We start from the raw sequence: 21,153 nt of genomic DNA on the forward strand, positions 1-21,153 counted from the left end.
TCTGCAAGAGGATCTGCGTTAAATGTCCAATATAATCCTGTATCTGTATCAAATTGCTTTACAATACCAATATGATAATTAATGAACACAAAGAGAGTTTTGTCAGAAACACAAGAAGATGATCACACAAGGGAATGCACATTAGAACATAGAAGAAAACCAGGTTGATTATGGAAGTACCTTAGTCCCTTTTTGGGAAGTGTGTTTCTGTCAAGAGGCATGCTGTTAAAACACAGAAAACAATAACATTAGAACAACAAAAAGAGACGTAAATCTTTAAAATCTACTTCTCTACAGAGTACAGAACGATTTATAATTTCTCCACCATTAAAGGAATAGTTTGGACAAAACACAGACTCCAGAGAGCAATAAACACCCATACCATTCTCAGAAACCCGACATAAACCTGAGAGTGAAACCAAACAGCATGCAAACAACCCTATGACAGCAGTGAGATGTCGGCCTACACACTGAGCTAAGACCAAACCAAAACCCTGCATGCTCTCCACTCACCCCTCGGAGAGCGTGGACTTGACGCTGCCGGTCCGGGTGACTTTGGGGCCGTGGTGCCCCAGGGGCAGGTCTATGGACTCGGAGCTGGTGTGCAGACTGGTCATGCTCTGGCAACTCAGGGTGTCCTTGCTGCCCGCTGAGGAGCTGCTGAGGTTGGCAGGCCAGGGGCGGGCGTTGGAGGGCAGGGAGAGACCCGAGGCTGGGCTGGAGGCTGGCGAGTCTGTGCCCAGGTCTGGGACTTTGCCGTAGAGCGGGCTACTGCCTCCACTCTGCCCGCCCGCGCTGCCCAGGCTGCCTGTGCCCGAGGAGGGGGAGTCTAGGCTGGGCTGGCGCGCCAACGTACCGTGAGGACTGCCCAAAGCCGAGGGGCACTTCCCTGAATCGGGCGTGCCTGGGGAACTAGCTTTGCTGCTGGCTTTGGTGCCAAACAATCTGGGGGAGAAAGAGATGGGCAAGGTGAATCACAGGCGCTAAACTTTAGACTGGCAGTGACTTCCTGCCATGCAACAGCAGCAGGCGACACACACACCCTCCTTTTCCAGCTCACCTTTAACAAATACTGAATCAAACTCCCATTTGTGACCTTCGCAGTCAATGACGAGGGCTTATGAGATAACAACACAATGATTGCCGGCTCCCTGTAATAAGCCGCCTGTTGTTCACCCAGCGACGGCGTTCCTACATCTGCGACCTCCACGCCTCTAATCAGCCAAGCTGTCTGGCTGCTCGACACTGTTCGCCTCACACGCATGCAGCATGGCTGCTCTCTGTAACGTCTGTGGGCTCCTAACGTCAAACTGGTTTCGGTGATTAAGAGGTGACCCCTGTCTCCAGGGGGAGATGGAAACAGATCACAGCTGACTGCTGGCGCCTGGACACGGCGGAGGGAGGTGTTGTCGTTGTCTGGACGTGTGTGGCCTGAGTTTTAATGATGGGGGCTCGGGGGATTTGGGAGGAGGGGAGGAGGGGGTGTTTGGGTGCGTGGACGCTCCTGTCTCGTCTGCTCCAATCAGAGTTGGAGAGTCTGACTAGTCTGACCTATGGTAAATGGCAAATCAACGCTTGTCTCCATCCGATCTGCTGCTTGTCTACCCTGTCTTCCTGCAGTATTGTCTATCGGACACCAGGGGGCACCTCATCATGACTCATTTATTTGTAGGGGAGTTTGATTAAATTATCCTTTTTTATATATATTTCTTATCTTCTTCATACATATTATCTTAGGAAAACTTTACACTTTAAAAGATAACGGATGCTTTGGAGCTTCAAGAAACTGTCGGGGGAGTATGTGTCTGTGTGTGTGTCTCTGTGCGTGTGTGCGTGTGTGTGTGTAGGTGTGTGTCCATGTGTGAAAGTGCAGGGAAAACCTTGCTGCATTCCGCAAACAACACATCATTATTCCGTAACTGCCTCAAGCGAGTGTAGCCCCTCATGGTACCTGACAGACGGGACCATCACTAATCAGCTAACACACACCTTCCTCTATCCCTCCATCTTCTTACAGCTAAACATCCCATTGTACTTACAGTCTGAATATAAAGTAACCAGCAGGGAAAATATGGCAATTTCTCCTGAGGGGAATTAACTGAATTTGTGAATTTGTGAACTGTGTTTATGTAGAGTTGTTATGTTGTCTTACCTGCGGAAGGTGGGCGAGGCGATGTCAGGGTACTTGCTGCCAGGCTGCCTGAGGCCTGATTGGCCCGTCGAGGTGGGGCTCGACTTGGGTGAGGTGGACAGACCGGCGGCGTCCTGCTCAGACACGCCCACCTTCTCCTTGTCCGTCTGGTTGATGGTGATGGGGCTGGAGCGCCCGGAGCCCACCTTCCCAGCATCCCTGCGCTTCGCTCCGCCGGCCGCGCCCGCCCCTCCTCCGCCCGCCGACTTCCCGCTGACGTTGGAGTCGATGCTGGAGGAGCTGGAACGGTGCCCGCCGCCGCCGCCTCGCCCGCCCACCGCCACCCCCCCGCTGGAGGACTTGGCCGGCCGGGGCAGGGAGCGATACTGGAGGGGCACCTTGGATCCCCCGCAGCCCAACAGCACGCCATCGTCCTGGGGCTGGGAGCCGTCCAGGCTGGTCTTACGGCCCCCGCCGATGCCAGCGCCCTTCCCGATGGCGGAGGACTTGGGCACCTTGCCCAGGGTGGCGGAGCCGCTGGCGAGGGAGGCGCCGCTGGAGGTGATCAGGGTGCCCGAGGGCCCGGATATCTTCTTATAGCCAAAAGAGCCGGTGGTCGGGGGGCGGGCGATGCCTGAGGGCGGCTTCTTGCCCTCGTCGCCGCTGCTCTTGCCCGCATCCGATGGCGAGCGCTGGATGCCTGCCGAGCTCTTGGAGGGGGCCTTGCCCTTCTCGGAGGCCTTGGCGTCATCAGTTTTGCCTGTCGATAAAACAACACTGCCATTAACAAACGGGCTAACACCTGGGCCTACTCAAAATGCTTGGCTGGTTCAGAACTCTGCAGGGCAGATGGCAGAGGTGAGGTCAACGACAGCATTTCTTCCCGAAATAAATTAAGTCATCACTGTCACCTACACTCCTACACAGGTAAAGCGGGCAAGGGCAGGTGTGCCAAATCCCTGTGTACACTGGCCAACAATCTGTGCCAATTTTCTTTTACAAAGCTCAGCAAAATTGGAAAGCAATTCTAATCCTAGCCAAACCTTGAAAACTTGCTGAATGAACCAAAAACTAGAGGAAAAGTCTCAGGTGTAGCTTGACTTGCAACCTCACACAACCTAACTTCAAACTTGGCTGAAACTTCAAGGGGAAGAAAACGGATTACCTTACGACTAATCTGATTGTACATCCACAAATGCAATTCACATCATCGATTTGCCAAGGAATGTCCTCATATCAACCAGCCCTTCTAGGCCCACACATCCTGTCACAGACTAAAGCCGGCATTCAAACAGGCATTTCAGTGTATGAACACAGCACTAAAACACAATAAAAACAACAAGGCGATGAGGAAATGTCATACCAGGGGTTTTCAGGGTGGCAGAGGTGCCCTTGGTTCGAGGTGGCGTGATGCCCACCTGGGCGGTCATACCCCTCCTCCAGGAGCCGGTCTGGGACATGGGCAGAGCACTCTTCTGGCCTGGGTCCTCACTCTGGCCTGCTGGGGAGGAGGAGGTGTAGGAGGAAGACTTCCACTTGGAGCCAGGATCCATGGTGATGTCCAGCTCCTCGTCCACCTTCTTCAGATCTTCTGCACCGGCCCAGCTGCTGCTGACCTCATGCTCTGCTTGCTTGTGTGAGCCCTTCTGGGACAGACACACACACACACACACACACACAGAAACACACACACACCCAAATACACACACCCAGTGAGGATGAGTCTAATCAACAAAATCTATACCAGAGTCTCTTAAAAGCTCAATCTGTTCAGTATTTCATAGGTGCGGGCTAAGCTATGTGGCTATTTTTACCCTACTTTCCAAAGACTTCCCCTGGACCGCTAAGCCAACACGTGAAGATACAAAACAACCTAGCATTGTAGGAAAATAGTTGAATATAACAAACGCCAGATTTATGTTCGTTCTTCACATATGCTGTTGATTATGCCATCATGTGATTCTGTATTGTGGATATAAGGGTGACTAATAACACTCTGAACTACAGGGTCTCAGTACTACCTTGTTCTTGCGTGAGGATGAGGTGCTGCCGGAGTAAGCAGGTGTGTTCAGATCATCCGTGCTGATGTTGTCAAGAGTGTCGCTGAGACCACTGCTTACCGAACTGCTGTCATCCCAACTGTGACAGACAGAGGGAGGGAGAGAGAGAGAAGGAGAGAGAGAGAGAGAGAGAGAGAGAGAGAGAGAGAGAGAGAGAGAGAGAGAGAGAGAGAGAGAGAGAGAGAGAGAGAGAGAGAGAGAGAGAGAGAGAGAGAGAGAGAGAGAGAGAGAGAGAGAGAGAGATGGAAACAGGGACAAAGAAAAAACTGTCAGGGTAGAATACACAAAAAACTAAGAAATCTATCCATCATTCCTTCTCAACCCCCACATTGTAATCTTCCCATGTTTCCACCAACTCCACATCTTGTTGAATCAACTCTTTGGTGTGTCTTCCGTTTAGCAGCAACAGAGGGCTACCCACCTCAAGCTTGCAGATGCAGCCTCCCACTGTACCTAACCTGCTAGCCTTGCTCCCTAGCCCACTCCACCCCCTTATTACCAGCCCCTCAGATCCCTGAGGACTGAAGAATGTTCTGGAAATAAGCACGCTCCATTGCAGGGGCGGATCCAGTCCACTCCTAATCACCTCCTCCTTCATCTATGCTTGATCATTTCTTCTTGTTAATTGCACCATTGAGCAACAGTGGCCCTCTGTGAATCCTCATTAGAGTCATATTGACTTCACAGCATTAGTGGTGTTTCTCCCCTTATATGAGGTCCTGATCACGTTTCATGCAGTCGTCTGTGGTAATCAGAGGCATTGTACAGCTGGGATCATTTCCAACAACTTTTTTCATGCTGTTCACAGTTCTCTTTCCCTCTCCTGTCACACCTAATAAATCAATCTCAATCATATGATGCATTAGTGTTCTTCTCTTTGTGTGTCTGTCATACACTCACCCACACCCACACACGCATCCAGTTTGTCTATACACACAGTTGGTTGCCAGGGCAACGTCTGCGCTCTCATCGCTGTGCGTGTGTCCCTGCTCTTAATTAACAATGGGAATGTGATTATCTCCCTCGACTTCAGATTGAGTCTCCACGGAGAGCGACTCTGTGCCTCTCAGCAGCACCGAGAGCACCACCAAGATCTGGAATGAAACAAGCCAACCAAGCACAGCCTTGGTGCCCGTCATGCAAACACCTGAAGGAGAATTAAACCTCCAAAATTAGCACTTCAGACAAAGCCAAAATTGTCGTTCCTATTCAAGACCAGGCAGCTAAACTCTTTCACATATTTTAGATTGGCATGGAATCCCTCACAAAGTGACAGTAGGCCCAGCATTAGGATGGTTGGTTGATTAAATGTTAGACCGCGATCATCATTTCTCCCCTGGCATCTATAATTCATTGAAGAAAAAGATGAAACCAACTGACAGTCTGGAAATTAGAAAATAATGACTTCTGAAAGGCTAATATTGGATGATGGGAGCGGTGCGTGTGGGCGTTGCTCTGCGCTGTGGTTTGAATCGAGTGGATGAGCACATCTTGCCTCTCCGCAGAAATAAAACCAAGGCGGTATTGATTTTTCATCTTGTGTCGTACTTCTGAGAGGGGTCTGCGCTATTCATATTAGAGTTAGATCATGTGATTTCAATATAGTTCAATTATTCAGTTGGTTATGCAACAGTCTCGCTCTGTGAAAATGTCTCTACTCCACAACCCAAACAGTCCAATTGGTTTTTAGAAGTCTGATCTTCACGGAAACATTCTCCCTGTGTTTTTACTAGTGTTGATTTAAATCCAAACATGCATTTATGGAAAAGTACAGTCATTATATTTGAATTGTTAGAACCTTTTGGTATTGATTTTTCTGAAATTGTGAGATTAAGTTTGAATTCCACTATGGTTTCAGATTAGCAGGACAGCACTTCTCCTAACAGAAGTGGTTAATATGTGTTCCCTACTATTTCACATCGCTGGTCCCACAGTGCAGACAGTTAATAGATTCAATTCTAGGGAAACATTTTAACTGCAAATAAAAATCGAAGGCCTAAAATATTATTGAATTCCCCCAATCTTACGTCAAAATATAAACTGACTTAGCTATATACCATCTAAGTTTCAGAATACATTGAATCTATAAATTGCCAATGGTCTGTGTCCAGATGTACTTTCAAGATAGGATATTTCTCATTTGCTGTGTGCAACTGATCATTTTACCATTTCATTTCTGCAGCTGTTACAGGGAGGAGTCTTGGAGGTGCTCTTTGTCCGAGCAAATGATTGAATCGTCACGTGTTGAAATAAATGACCTCTGCAGGGTTCCAACTACACACTGTCTGAGACAGAACAGAAATATTCAAAATATTTAAATTTCCAAGCGTGTATGTGTTTCGAGATGCACTATGGTACGTCGGTTTGGATAAGACTCTGCTAAATAGATAAAATGTACAAAAACTTGATGTCCCTAAAAAACTCTCAATGTCCCTGGTGACCTACCTTCATCAGCTCACAGACAGGAGCAAGGAATGAGACAAATCTAACACCCACTAAAAGAATGAGCTTGTCACTCTCACTGACCAAGAGCATTGGCTGCTCTCCAGAAGGCCAGTTTTGGGAACTGTCAAGTGACCCTTGCCAAAAGACAAACAGCTGACTTATCAACTCTCTAATTCAACTTGTGAAATACAATTGAGGAGGGTGGAGACAAAACTCTGTGTGGAATGAATCCCAGACCTACAGTCAACTTTAGAGATGCTATGATGAATGTGCAGCAACTCAGTGCCAGCCATCCATCAGATTGGAAGAGTTTGCTCCAAGAAGTTAAATGTAGCATTCGGTAATTAAATCCCGACAGCAAATGCATGAAACACAGATGGACCTTCAGTAGTACTGATCAGGTCACATGCTCTTCTCTCTCACATCACAAATGGTCTCTCCATCTGCAAGAATGAAGATTTTCTTGAGGGAATTCTTTTTAAGTTAAGTAATCTGGATTCACTCTATAGTGACAGAGGGAGAGATTTGAACCTGTGACCTTTTCATTTGTAGTCAGATGTTCTACCACTGAGCTTAACCCATCCCTGATAAACTACACTGATTTGTCAGTGTTATTGTCAAAATAACTATACAGTATGAATGGATTCACAGAAGAACAACAATATTCATGAACCCAGCTCACCTTGGCCCACAGCAGCCAAGCACATCCCCAGGACTAGGAGCCCTGAAGGCTGTCCTGAGAGCATGCCTGTATTTCTGAGCTGAATATTTTATTAAGGCGTCTCCCTTGGCACCGGGCTCTGACTGACGCATCTCTGATGGCTCTGACAGGCAGCCGAGGGACCACTCTCCTCCCCCCTCCCCTCCCCCTCCCCTCCCCTGGGTTAGCATACCAGACAAGACAAGCGGATGTACCAAATACCCCCCCCTCGCCGCCCCCCCCCCCCCCCGCCCCCCCCCCCCGCCCATCCCTGAGAAGAGGTGAGTGAAGAATATGAGCAGTTTGCATCCAACATAAATAAAGGATGCTTCATAAATAAAGGATGCAAAAAGTAAACATACTGTTGCATCTTCAATAAACAGTAAGAAAATGTGCATAGAGCGGTTTGGATTCAAGGGAGACAGAGGGCCAGTTCTAGCCCTGCATCTCTAGGTGGTGAGCCATTAAGACTGCTGACTCACTACAGTCAGCGTCATGGCAACCCCATGAGTATCCCTTGACAAAGTACTTACCACAGGTGGGCCAGTTAAACCTACCATTGTTCCAGTGGATGCTGTGTTTACTGTGATTGCTGCTGTTTCATACTGTCATGGTGGCACATACTTCCCAACCCCTGAGTGCAATGTGGTTGCTGCATTCAACCATGACAACATCGCCTCATACAATATTCAATACTGTACGTCGCCCACTGCAAGCATTGGGTAAGAACAGCATATTATATCAAACTTTACTATCTGATGCATGCAAGAAGGCTGAAGAGGATGAATAATGCTTGACGGAGAAAATATGAACAAAGAAGGGAATCCATGTTTGGAGCTGGTGCTGTGGCGCGGGTGTGGAGATGTGGCCAGCGTAAACAGCCGCATGCAACCTTTGCCACCAGCAGCTCTTGCGTAATAACGCAAACTCCCACATCAGGGAAGAAGATGAGCATAAGTTACAATGGAGAATTCTTTCCTAGATTTTCAGCACCAGGACAAGCTGACTTCAATCACATATTTATTCATTTCCCAGTTGATGTGTTGCTTCCTTTGAAAATCATTCTAGCTTTAAAACGAAACAACTTAAAGCCGGAAGCTACAAAACATCTTATTAGAGCATGGTTACTGTCAAGGCTCCCGAGTCATATTCATAAATTAAAAGGATTTCATAAATAATCAATAGTGACTGGACGTATAATTGAGTGAACTCATCATGTATTCAAACAGACCACTGGAAATGCAATAGAAGGCAACACCAAAGTGCTACTAAACCTTCTGGTTTCATGATGACAAAGACGGGTACAGAAACACATCCACAATCAACACCTATTCAACACAGAGGGACAAGAAACTTTGAACACCATTCAAATCCGTGTTCGTAATGTCACTCACACACACACACACGTGCGAAAGGACATAATGGGGCCGATTAGCAATACGTTGAGGAACGTTTCGTTCTTCCTATAATCCCACACTAATGCTATTGAGCCCTAAGGCTCTCGCAATTACACATCAGAAAACACACCACCAGCGGCAAAATGACCCTAATCAATGTTACTGTGCTTCCGTCTCAGCCGACACTACTGAGCCAGCTTAGCCCCTGACTCTGACAAAGTCCACAAAGCCCGGCTGCAAACTGGCCTGTCAGAGGGAGTCAACCAGACTGCTCTCCAACGCACATCAAAGGTACAGAAATCAATAGAGAGGGATGGGAGGGGAAGAGATATAGGGATGTAATGACGGAGAGAGAGAGAGAGAGAGAGAGAGAGAGAGAGAGAGAGAGAGAGAGATAGAGAGAGACAGTACACTTCCTTCTTCAGGACTCACCTCTCCTCCAAGATGGATAGTCCAAGCCCGTTCCTACCTGGCCTGTCCTAACAGGTGGCATTTGGTTAGGTCTGGTTTCCGGTGGTGTTGTCCTGTCTGTCTGTCTGTCTGTCTGCCTGTCTGCCTGTCTGCCTGTCTGCCTGTCTGCCTGTCTGCCTGTCTGCCTGTCTGTCCTAGTGCACCTCTAGAACCAGCCAGCCAGTTCAAGCCCACCTGCCAGCCAGTCTGGCTGAGCAGCTGACTGGGACACAACTGTACTATACAGGGAGAGATGGAGAGAGACCCAGAGAGAAAGAGAGACCTCACAGCACCACTCCAGTCTCCGTTCCTCTCTCCTCCTCGAACCCCACCCTCCACTCTCAGCTCCCCCTCCCGCCAAACCCCTCCCCTCGAGGTGCCCTGTCAACCACTCAACAGCAAGCTCAAGAGATGCTTCTCCTTAACCAATCAGCGCCCTTGTCAGCGGGGGGGGGGGGGGGGGGGGGGGGGTGGGTGGGGGGCATAGGGTTAATGGCGAGTGGAACAACAATAAAAGAGGATCAATCCGTGAGAGGACGAGAGACAAGAGGGGGACAAGCGTTGGCAGACTATGGTATGTCGTAACGGCGCGACTGCAGAATTAGCTCATGAATAATACGGAAGTCAGCCTTGCCCTGCTCTGACTGTCCACACAGATTCATCTAGGCATGATTTATAAAGCTCTTATTTAGGGACCACAGGGAAGTGAATAAGGGAGACAGGAACGGTATAATGGGTGTGTACAGTGTGTATGGGGGGGGGGGGGTTTAGCAAGAGGGAAATCTGTCCAAATGGGAGCCCTAATGACAAACAACCAAAGATCTTCCATTTACAAGTCCATCACTTTGCTTCAAAGTGTGAGCATGACTAACGCCCCCTCCCTTCTGACAGTGACAAAGGCACTCAGCAAACACAACCCCTGCCTGCAGAGTCCAATTCAACGGCAGCACAGCTCAATTAAAGAGAGTGACCTTGCAGAAACAGAAAATGGAACAGGACTGGTGCCGCAGGAGCCAGACAGTAAGTCGTCTCCCTCAGCATTGTTCCCTACAGGCTCAGTCTGCTGGCCAGGACCTGGGCTGCTACAGGCTCTATGGAAGCATGTCTTCTCCAAACCAGCAAACCACAACCATACCAGAACCATGAGAGGCTCTCTTCAGTCAGGGCACTTCCATCCCCTGCCGTCATCTTTGGACGGTGGATAAGAAGACACAATGTTGTTAGTCTGTTTCAGCTTCAAGACCGAAGATTACAATATGGCTCAGTTAGTCTAAACTGCCTCACACTTCCTTGAAAGAAGCACATGGTATCCCCTTAACAGGCTTTGGTGAAAACATGAATCGTGGTGGCTTTGGGTTTTCCATAATGCTTGGCAGTCAGCCTGGCCCAGTCGGAGGGGCATCTTCGAGGTCACCCAGCTGTCTGTCCCCAAGCCATCTGTGGCACACACACACACTGTGTGGGTACCCTAGGAGACCTGGTCGGACACACACACACACACTCACAGACCGCACGCATGTACACCCAGACACACTGACACATGCATGCACGCAGACACACGCACACATACACACAAAGCAGCTCTGATCCTCTGTCCTGGCACAGACAAACCCCACCCTCCAGGCTCCTCAGGGTAATGGAATTACAACTCTGTGTGCTAAAATAGATGAGGAAGGGTTTGTTTGTGTGTGTGTGTGTGTTAAGAAACATTTAAGAAAGATATCGTTGTTCTCACTACAATACCTACATACAAGTGTAATGGCTGCTACTGATATCAACATATAATACACTTTAGCTTTTCATTGTTGTCATTCCGTGTAAGATCATTCAGATCAAGTTTTTTGACAGAAGGTATCGTTCTCTCTCTCGATCCATGTGATTTCTTATTTAGGAAATTAATGAATCATGTCTTTGATCAAGACAACCACAAAGGCCCATATTCAGCACTGTAATTACTCCGTAACATGCATCGCTAAATATGATTATATTTCTATAATTCACAACGGAGCCAGCCAAAGCGGCAGTCAATTTAATGAACAATCATTTGACCTTGTCTGATTCTTATCTAAAAACGCTCATCGATACTGACTCTCGTAATCAATGCAATCATACAAGGTAATTATTTCAAAACTGCAATGTCTGAAACAGATCCGTGCAACACATGAACGTGCTCAACAAGAGGCAGGCTTCAGCTGTCTCGACAACAACACCCCCAAAACCCTCCCTGTGATACTGAAAAGAAGATCATTACTACTGTAGGACACTTTTTATCTTCTTCAATTTAAACCCCTACAGGACACATTAAATGAATTATAGTAACTAAGGACACTAATGAGAACCAAATCTCTACAACAATGACCAAAGTAGCTGTTTATCCCTGTGGTGGAGTAGTAATCTTCCAAGAGGATCGATCCTGATGTCCACTGTTAAACAAACTCACTAGGATGTTTGTCACAGACTCTCTCATAACGCTCACAGCGGCCATATTTGCTATCATGACTCGGCATTGATTCGAGAGAGGCCAGCAGGCCCTGCCAAATGCCAGCTTGTCAATATCCTTCCTTTCAAACTAATGAGGCATGTCAGACTGTCTGTTTGAGGTTCTGTGACTCGTACGGCGATCCTTCTTCAGTGCTATCGATACGTCTCAGTGGTTTTATGTCTGGTGTGTTGAAACATAGAAGATTATGGGAGTGTCCGGCACTTACATTTATCAATTAAATAATAAAAGACCCAACTGCGGACGTGGATACCATTTCTAAGATTCTGATCTTACACTAGATCTCTCCATTGTACTGTTGAAGGATTCCTGGACTCGTCAGCTTAATTTACCCACCATCGAGTTATGACTTACACATAAACTGTTCCCCTCTCTGCAGAGTTGCAAACACTGTTCAGTAATAACTTAGATTCCCTATTACATTACAAAAGCAAGAGCAACTGCATCTGCAGCTGGTAAAAGTTTGCTTCAACGCCACCCAGCTAAACCCACAATTCAGATCAATAACTTTGTCCTCCTAGCTGAATGCGACTACTAAAAAAAAAGCACTCAGTCCCGCAGAGACCTTGCTCCCTGGAACTGGCATCTTGGATAAATAGGATGATAGATAAGCCAATTCCCCTCTGCTGCCTGGCCTGGGGGTGCAGAGGGGAGGGGTGGGATGGGGTGCGCAGGGCTGGGGTGGGGTGGCGGGGTGAGAAGACAACATTTGGCACATCAAACCGTTGACGATCTTTGCTCTGCTTTGGCATTCAAGAGCTTGGCAGGGGGTCTGTGCAGGTCTGTGCACAGACGGGGTGGGGGGGGGGGGGGAGGTGGTGAGGAGACAGGGGAGATCTGGGAGAAGGCAGTCTCTCCACTGAGACGCCAGGACACCTCCGGGGAGATGGAGAGGAGTTGACATGACAGAGGGAGACAGGGGGAGACAGGGTGCAACACACAGAGGCACAGGGGCGAGGTCAGATCAGCTGTCTGATGCAGGTGATGTCATGGTTCTGATGCAGTCACTATCATGGTATTGTTACTGATGACGTCTGTTGACCTACTGCAGATGACATGCAAGCATGGGACTGGTATCAGTGTATAACTATGACACATACAGGAAAGAACATTAACAGTGGATGTTAACTATGTCACCATATGAACTCATCCTTAGGTAATCATTTTATGAATCATCCCATCCTGTGATGGTGTTCCCATAAATCAACATAAATGGAGGAATAGACTACGACTTTAGTGTTGCTAAGGTAGGATAGTATAAATAAAAAATGTATACCGTTTTTATTTATAGTTGTGAGAACAACTTGCTTTGTTCTTACCCCAGCCCCTAGCCTCCAGCCCCCAGCCCCCAGCCTCCAGCCTCCAGCCTCCAGCCCCCAGCCACCACCCCCAACCCCTCGACCCTGGGGAACCACAAGCTCTTTCAATGACAGTTCTCTCTAGCCACCTTGATCGTATGTCAGTGGTCATCGGTCAAGGAACTGACAACCATGTCGTCCTCCAGCAGGTGTTTCCCCCGGCCCTCTCCCCTCCAGCCCTCTCACCTCCAGCCCCCTCGCCTCCAGCCCCCTCACCTCCAGCCCCCTCACCTCCAGCCCCCTCACCTCCAGCCCCGACCCCTGTAGTCTGGCAGTCCAGTCAGCTACAGGGACAGTTGGATGGACGATACCCAGTAGCAGACACTTTTAGAGTGTGTGGAAGTGGGGGGTAGAGGGTGTGTGTACATCCTCTCCCCAGTGCCAGACTCAGCACAGTGATTAATGGGAGATGAACATATGGAAGGAGCGAGGCTCCTCAGGGTGATCCAGGCCTAGATAAACACGTGGTCCTCTGACAGCACTAGCTCTGCTTCAGGACACTATCCTACCACAAGCATGTCATCATGTTATACATGATGACATGCTTGTCATCATGTATAACACCCACTCCCAGCCTGTGCACAATCCCCATCCCCAAATCTCCAACTTTTCCTTTAAAATTGACTCTGCTAAATAATTTCCACCATAATTAGTATGGATAATGGTTTGGTAACTTTGAGCCAGAGAAAATTGGGTATATTTTTCTGATGAAGGATAATAATTACTGTTGCAAAATGAAAAGATTAAAATTGAACTAGTGCCAGTGAATATTAAATATAAGAAGAAAAACAAGCTTCAAAGTACAACAGTGTTTACCACTGAGCCTGGTTACACAAAGATGGATAATTGGTGTGTGATGGGGAAACGGGCCTTCTAACAATTGCCTAAGAAGCAGAGTAACACATTCTGAACAACTGAAGAAAAAGCTGTGACACGGTATTGAGAAGTACTTGAGACTGGAGGTGATCGAGGACATTCTTCTTTTCAAGTTGTGCCCTTGGCCTAGCACAGAGGAATAGTACCAAAAGCACACCACTTATATAATAACTGCCATGGCCCATGACTCTGCAAAAGCCAGCCCCAACAAATCCCTTAACTGCTTACTTCAGCAGTGTGGACCCAGACTCTCCTGTCTCTTTCAAGTGACAGCAACAATTAGTGTGCCTGCTCCTTAACCCAAAGCACAACCACACACACACACAAATCCCCCAAAGCTTCCTTTTCAGAGAACTGCAGAGCCAGCAGCCAGTACTTGTCCAGTTCTCTGGGTTCCCGTGGTCGAGACACAGAGAGAGACAGAGAGAGAGAGAGAGAGAGAGAGAGAGAGAGAGAGAGAGAGAGAGAGAAGGAGAGATACAGAGAAGGAGAGAGCTAGAGAGAGAAACAGAGAGAGACAGAGAAAGAGAGCCAGGGAGAGAAAGAGGGAGAGAGAGAACTAGAAAGATAGTTAGAGAGAAAGAGAATACTCTCACACACAAGGACGCTAAAAGCAGGGTGCCGTTTTACTTATTCATGCTCCTGCAGAGAGCGGGGAGCCTGATAGAGAGAGAGAGAGAGATAGAGATAGAGAGAGAGAGAGAGAGAGAGAGAGAGAGAGAGAGAGAGAGAGAGAGAGAGAGAGAGAGAGAGAGAGAGAGAGAGAGACACCGCCCGAGCCTCAGCGGCCTGCCTGACAGTAGGGCCACGACACTCGCTCATTTATGATGCATAGCACGGGTATTTTTAGAGATGGGGCTTTTAGCCGCGGCTGAATTCATCATTGTGCCGTGAGAGAGAGAACCTAGGAGATTCACAAGCTGTTCTTATCTTCTTATTAGGCACAACATCAGCATGTGTCATTAGGTTGTCAAATTTGACATGGTCTTATAGATTTGGTATTATCTTGTGTAACTACTGTAGCACATACGAAGTGTTCTGGCAACTGCTAATTAGAACAAAACTCAGTTTGTAGAAAGAACAAATATTCTTCCATTGCAATTTCCTGTCTGACTCCACACCCTCAAGGCCGGAAAGTGATGCAGCAGAAACTCTTTCAGTCTCTGAAGCCACTCAGAAAAGGGAATACTGTAACACAAAGTGTTATGTGGCTGAATCATTGCCTCTCGCCACCTCCTTCTCCTTCATGTGAATCACCTTGAGCGTGAGCGGAGCCTTTGTCTCCCTGCCCACCTCTCGGTGGTGGGCGCGGAGCCTCTGCGAAACGCTAACCAAAGTGAACACCTGGTGGGAGACGTCATGACAACGCAGCGTTGACGGTCAAGTCTGTGTTTGGTGATGTGTCAAGTCTTTGTTTCGTTGAAGTTGCCTTGTTTTTACCCTCATGGGGTTTCACTGAGTGGACGGCTGAACTTGTTAACGTGATGTATTGAAGGACAACATCATTATGTGAAGAGAAGTTTCGCATCTCTGTTGTCATCCTGTAAGGATGCACCTTTATATAACAGTAGTTAACAGGCTCCCCATCATTCAAGGACAGATCCAAACTAAATTGTGATTTTCTTGAACTTTTCACACACCATATGAACTACATACGTGTATTCTGTGCACGTGTTCGGTGTTAGCTAGATTTAGCTCTGTCACAGAAGACTGGCAGCAGTCACAGACTGCTGCCAGTCCCCTCTCTCATGTTACTTATTATGCCCAATCAGATGAATTGAGATGAATTGAACAGAAGCCCAGGCGATGTGGATGAAACAGCCTCGCGTTCCAGGGGAGTTGTTTGGCCAGACGCAACCATGAAAGGTAATGAGCCCCACAGGAGCTGTTTATGTACATCTCTCTCCTTCCCCTTTCGCTCTCCTTCTCTCCCGCTCGTTCTCAATCTCTGTCTGACTCTCTCTCCGTCTCTCTCTCATCGCTCCCTTTTCTCCCTCTCTCTCCAATCCCCACCCCCTCCCTCCTCCTGGGAGAAACTTGGGGGGGGGTGTCTATACTTCTATCCCAGTCTGCAGAGGATTCTGGGATGGGTGTGTGTTTATCTTCTCAATTAGTTGCTGCTGTCATTGGCCAGGGAGCAATGTGTGTGAGGGAAATACTAGACTCAAAATGTAAACAATCTGAGTAAAATGAATAATACATAATTTACCGGGAAAGAGACAAGTATGTACATGACATGATATGTACTTGGCCAATACATACAGTAGTGCATATATTTGTGCCTATTCCACAATTTAATGTTTGCTGAACATCTGTTCGCTGAAGACACAGTGATGTAGGCCTGGAGTGTCACCTAAAGGCCAGGTGACTTGAAGTGAACTACTGATAGAAGATAAACAGGACACTGAGAAACCAACGAAGCAGAGTTGTTTTGGTCAACGTGGCCAAAAACATAAAGACCTTCCTGATTGTTCAACTTCCCTCAGTCACTAAGTCACAGTAGCACGTATCACCTCCTCAGAGCTGTCTTGCTGTGAGAAAATGTGAAATTATCCTTTGTATTTATTTAACTTGAAGGATTTTGTGCCAAGGTTGAGGAGAAGAAGAGGAGGAGGAGAGGAAGGAAGGGCGGAGGAGGAGGAAGGGGGGAAAGGCAGAGGAGAAGCAGGAAAAAGCGAATAGCAGGAAAGCATCTTTATCCCCCTTGATCTCTATCCTGTTCTCTCCCCTCCAGACAAGCAGGGATCAGAGTCCAGATATCCCATCTCCCAACAGACCCACATGGAACACGCAGAATTAAAGCTGCTGCTCTGAATTCCGCTTGTGTCTTTTCAAATGGAAAAGAAGGGAAAACAAGGTCTGGACGTCAGACGCCTCTGTCTCTGCCTGTCAGATTGCCTGTGTGATTGACAGGCTGACAGGCAGACGAGGGATCATTTGACAGGGCGAGGAGGTTATAGCAGGGTTCTGAACCCACCCCGGACATTCTGAAGGATATTACTGACAGGGACAGGATGCAGAATACTGTAATCAGCTCACCGGCATACCAAACCAATGGTCCTAAGCAGACAAAGCTTCACAGATATTCATTGTCTACACAAGTGGATTTATATATAATGTACTGACTCTGAATATTCACATAATTTGAATCTAAGTAAGTATGTTTGTACTTATAAATGGTAAGTATACTATGTTTGAGTATAATATTTTATACTCAAACACCTGTTGGCAGTATAGACCTCCTGTTATCAGTGAGTTGGTTTGTGCAGTACAGACAATAGACAATTAATTGGAAGAAAGAGCTGAATTAGAGAACAGTACGTGTATGCTGTGCCCAGAACACTACTTGCCCTAATTTACCATTCTGAAAACCTATTTATCTCAATTAGGCCTTCCTGGTTAAAAAAAAGTTGAATAAAATCAATGGTATTGAGATGAGGCTAGCCGCCCCCAGCACCTGTACCTGTCTGCATCCCCATGCACCTCCTTCATGCCCCTCTGGGGGAGCTCTCTGGACGAGATGAGGTCAGAGGCACGGCCTGCGTTCCTGGAGTAGAGATGGAGGCCTCCGTCTGTGAGGTACCTGCACACAAGAACATGATACTTCAGCTGGGAAAGATGTGAGAGTGTGTGTGTGTGTGTGTGAGAGTTAAATGTATAGTGTATATACAGAGAGGGATATGTATATACAGAGAGGGGGGTCAAATGGCTGAGTGGTTAGGGAGTCGGGCTATTAATCAGAAGGTTGTTGGTTCGATTACCAGCCGTGCGAAATGACGTTGTGTCCTTGGGCAAGGCACTTCACCCTACTTGCCTCGGGGAGAATGTCCCTGTACTTACTGTTAGTCGCTCTGGATAAGAGCATCTGCTAATTGTAATGTAATGAATTACAGTACTATTTGTTGGGTGAAAGGTGTTGTTGGGTGATTTTTGTTGGGTGAAAGGTGTTGTTGGGTGATTGTTGTTGGGTGAAAGGTGTTGTTGGGTGACAGGTGTTGTGACTGTGTCAGGGTGGAGAAGTGGTCGTGGTCGTGTACTTCTGCGGCACATTCAACATGATTTGTTTGTCGTTTTGGATAAGTGTCTTCTAAATGAATCAAATGTATGGGTGTGTGTGTGTGTGTGTGTAGTTTTGAATACATCTGCGAGTAGTTGAGTGCAGTTATCCATGCACGCAAGGCAGGCAAACATATATCTGAGTTCAACTGTGCAAGGTCAACAACCGACACACAGAAAGAAGTGATGTATGACATGGGTTCATAGATGATTCGTTTTCATTCAGGAAGGTGTCAGTCCTTGAACACAGTGGAGGTTTATGCCAACACACCGAAAGCTCCTTCCGTAGGTTTGTGAAATGCACAGTGATTACAGTCATCCGTCCCTGTCTGTGAGTATTGATGTGGAATGGCTGACAAGGTCTTGAAAATATCACAGATTTTCTCATGAAATATGTAGCAAACTTGCTTTTTGAGTGAGTCAATCTACATAAAGCAAAGATCAACGTTCTAAAGCCATTTAGCTATTTAAAAACTGTTTCTTTTTGGCAAACTAACATTGCAAACTAATTGCAGTGCATAACAGGAGTGATTTTACAGACTATAAATGAGCCCTTTTCAAAGGACTAAAGTATACAAAATATGATGTCTGTGTGTGTGTGAATGCGTGTGCGAGTGTGTGTGTCCTAACACAAACTTACCCGCTAGTGATGTCATCCGTCCTGACGTTCTTTCCGAGGAGGTCTCCATCGCTCATGTACCCTGCCACCTCCATCTCCATCCCGCCCTCCGGCCCGCCTCCCTTCTCCCCTGGCTCCGCTCCCCTGGCTCCGGCCGCCGACCGCCGCAGAGGGGCGTTGTAGACAAACCTGGAGGGTTCAGGGTGGCCGTAGCGCCCGCTGGCGCCGCTAGCGTTGGTCGCCCGGGGCGCGGCGTAGCTACTGGGCATCGAGGGGGCGTCGCCCGCCTGTAGGCGGGGGCTGGAGGACTGGCCGAGGCGCCACGCCATGGGTGAGGAGCGGCTGGCGAGGGCGGGGAGGCCACGCCCATTGACCTCGGTGGTCACCGTGGTGTCGAACGTTGTCTCCAGGGTGCTGAGAGAGACAGGTAGAGAGATATAGATGGAGCAAGATAGAGCAAGGGAGAGCGGGAGAGAGAGCGGGAGAGAGAGAGAGAGAGAGAGACAGAGAGAGAGAGAGAGAGAGAGAGAGAGAGAGAGAGAGAGAGAGAGAGAGAGAGAGGAGAGAGAGAGAGAGAGAGAGAGAGAGAGAGAGATTAGTACAGTTTTGGGGACAGCTCACCTCCCCGCACTGCCACAGGGAAGATTTGAGCAGGGTAGTCAATACTTTCATCCCTGTGCCAGGTAGCACCTACCACAGCCAGCGTCCTCCCTCTGAGCTCCAGCAAGGTGACAGTAGAGAGACAAGTCTTCGAGAACACGTCAAATGGTGCAGTAAACCCACAGGGACCAAACAGACCGAACACCATGTGCACTGTTGTATGAAGGATTGAAGTGCTCATGCTGAAAGATGGCTGATATTGGCACAACAGAGATGACTCCAGAAAATGGATGCCACTCTCTTTGGATTGTGTCTAACCTTTGGACCCACTATGATGGCATGAGCGTGTGTGCGTGTGTGTGTGTGTGCGTGTGTGTGTGTGCGACTGCTCTCCTACAGTGTGACCTTCTTAAAGTGCTTCTTCTACAGTGGAGTGGGCTACTTGGAATGAAGTGGACATCAGACGAGACTTCGCCGTGGAACACATGGTCGATCCGGATGGCCCATGTGAGTGAGTGTGTGTATGTGTGGAAGAGAGAGAGAGAGAGAGAGAGAGAGAGAGAGGCAGGCGAAAAAAAAAGAGTTGACTGTAAGTGCCTGTCTGACACACACACACATGGACAGTCTGGCACACACCAGATCCCACATGGTCACACACACAGTCACACACACGGTCACACCCAAGCTGCAGAACCCGTCATGAGTTCCCTCTAGTGGAAATAAATACACACTGCAGCCGTTCCAACACCCGATACACTGATGTCTCAAATCTATATTTTCATCATTAAATTCCATCGCATTCAAACAGAGACTGTTTTCGCCTTTGGCATTTATTAAACAGTACTATAGGAATTCAGGTGGAGGCAATTTAGTTTGATTTATAACACTGGTGTGTATACATGATTGCTCTGTGACCAGCCCAGTTCATTAGTACACACTGGATGTTGACAGGGGACACAGCAAAAAGTGTTAATTGTGATAACTTGCGACAAATACTGGAATGACTGTCGGAGGAAGCTGAGGTACAGTAGAGAGAGAGAGAGAGAGAGAGAGAGAGAGAGAGAGAGAGAGAGAGAGAGAGAGAGAGAGAGAGAGAGAGAGAGAGAGAGAGAGAGAGAGAGAGAGCATTACTGACTCAGCAGCATTAAAGAACAACTGTTCCGGTGACTGGATAATGTATTCTAGGCATATCCTCCCCACCAGCACACCCCAAAGGGGGGTTTGGAAGTGGGTGGGTTTGGCAACACAATGGTGTCTGTCGATGGTGGTTATGGTTGTCAATATTGACAATGGGTGATTATTTGCATTGAGCAATGCTGAGGACTCGTGGTGGATTTGGTTATCAGCTGTGGGGTCTGTAAGCTTCCATGTTGTATTGTGCCAGTGAATAGATGTGTGTGTGTGTGATTATTCCTGTGCCAGCGCTGTGTACTGGCAGGGGCGTGGGAGACCAGCTTATACACTCACCACTGCCTCTGGTGGCAGGTTTAGGTACTGTACCCAAGACACCAGCTAACTTTCAGGACCTTTCTGACGGAAATGTTCCTTGAGGACCAAGGAAGATTGAAATTAAATGAATGAAATGAATGAATGACCAAATGAAAAGACTAGTAAGAAACGGATCAGCTGATCACCAGATTAAAAGCCAATCCCCTGACAGCCTCAGCTTCGATCCCTGGCTGGTCCGACAGTCCTCTGTGGCACTTCCTGGAGTGATGAGAGATCCTCTAATCTGTTCCTCTGATGTCAGTCAGTCCACATAGCTGTTGACGAGCCTGCTGGAGCCATCACTCCCTCCCTCCCTTTCTTTCTCTCTCTCTCTCTCTCTCTTTATTCCCCCACCCACTCGCCCTATCTCTCTCATTCTCTCTGTCGTACACGCACACCATCTCACACATAGGCACTCGGGCACGTACACACACACACACCACATCCTGTCTCCTGGCAACCTGCTTCCACAG

The 21,153-nt window shown here is 47.9% G+C and overlaps 1 protein-coding gene across 8 annotated transcripts in view; it reads right to left on the reverse strand.

The window, feature by feature from the left end:
* Positions 1-21,153, reverse strand: part of nav3 (neuron navigator 3) — a 131,340-nt gene that overhangs the window by 24,052 nt on the left and 86,135 nt on the right. For 6 of the 8 annotated variants that reach the window (XM_062483755.1, XM_062483753.1, XM_062483750.1 and 3 more), the window contains 7 exons: positions 18,614-19,006; positions 17,381-17,500; positions 4,153-4,270; positions 3,495-3,777; positions 2,153-2,891; positions 514-945; positions 181-222 (listed from right to left, as the gene is read on the reverse strand). In XM_062483755.1, coding sequence (XP_062339739.1) covers positions 181-222; positions 514-945; positions 2,153-2,891; positions 3,495-3,777; positions 4,153-4,270; positions 17,381-17,500; positions 18,614-19,006 — 2,127 coding nt within the window. The remainder of the gene's footprint in view (positions 1-180; positions 223-513; positions 946-2,152; positions 2,892-3,494; positions 3,778-4,152; positions 4,271-17,380; positions 17,501-18,613; positions 19,007-21,153) is intronic. The other 2 variants (XM_062483752.1, XM_062483751.1) reach the window with 1 other exon arrangement.

Source organism: Osmerus eperlanus, chromosome 17 (genome assembly GCF_963692335.1).
Source record: "Osmerus eperlanus chromosome 17, fOsmEpe2.1, whole genome shotgun sequence".
NCBI classification, from domain to species: domain Eukaryota; kingdom Metazoa; phylum Chordata; class Actinopteri; order Osmeriformes; family Osmeridae; genus Osmerus; species Osmerus eperlanus.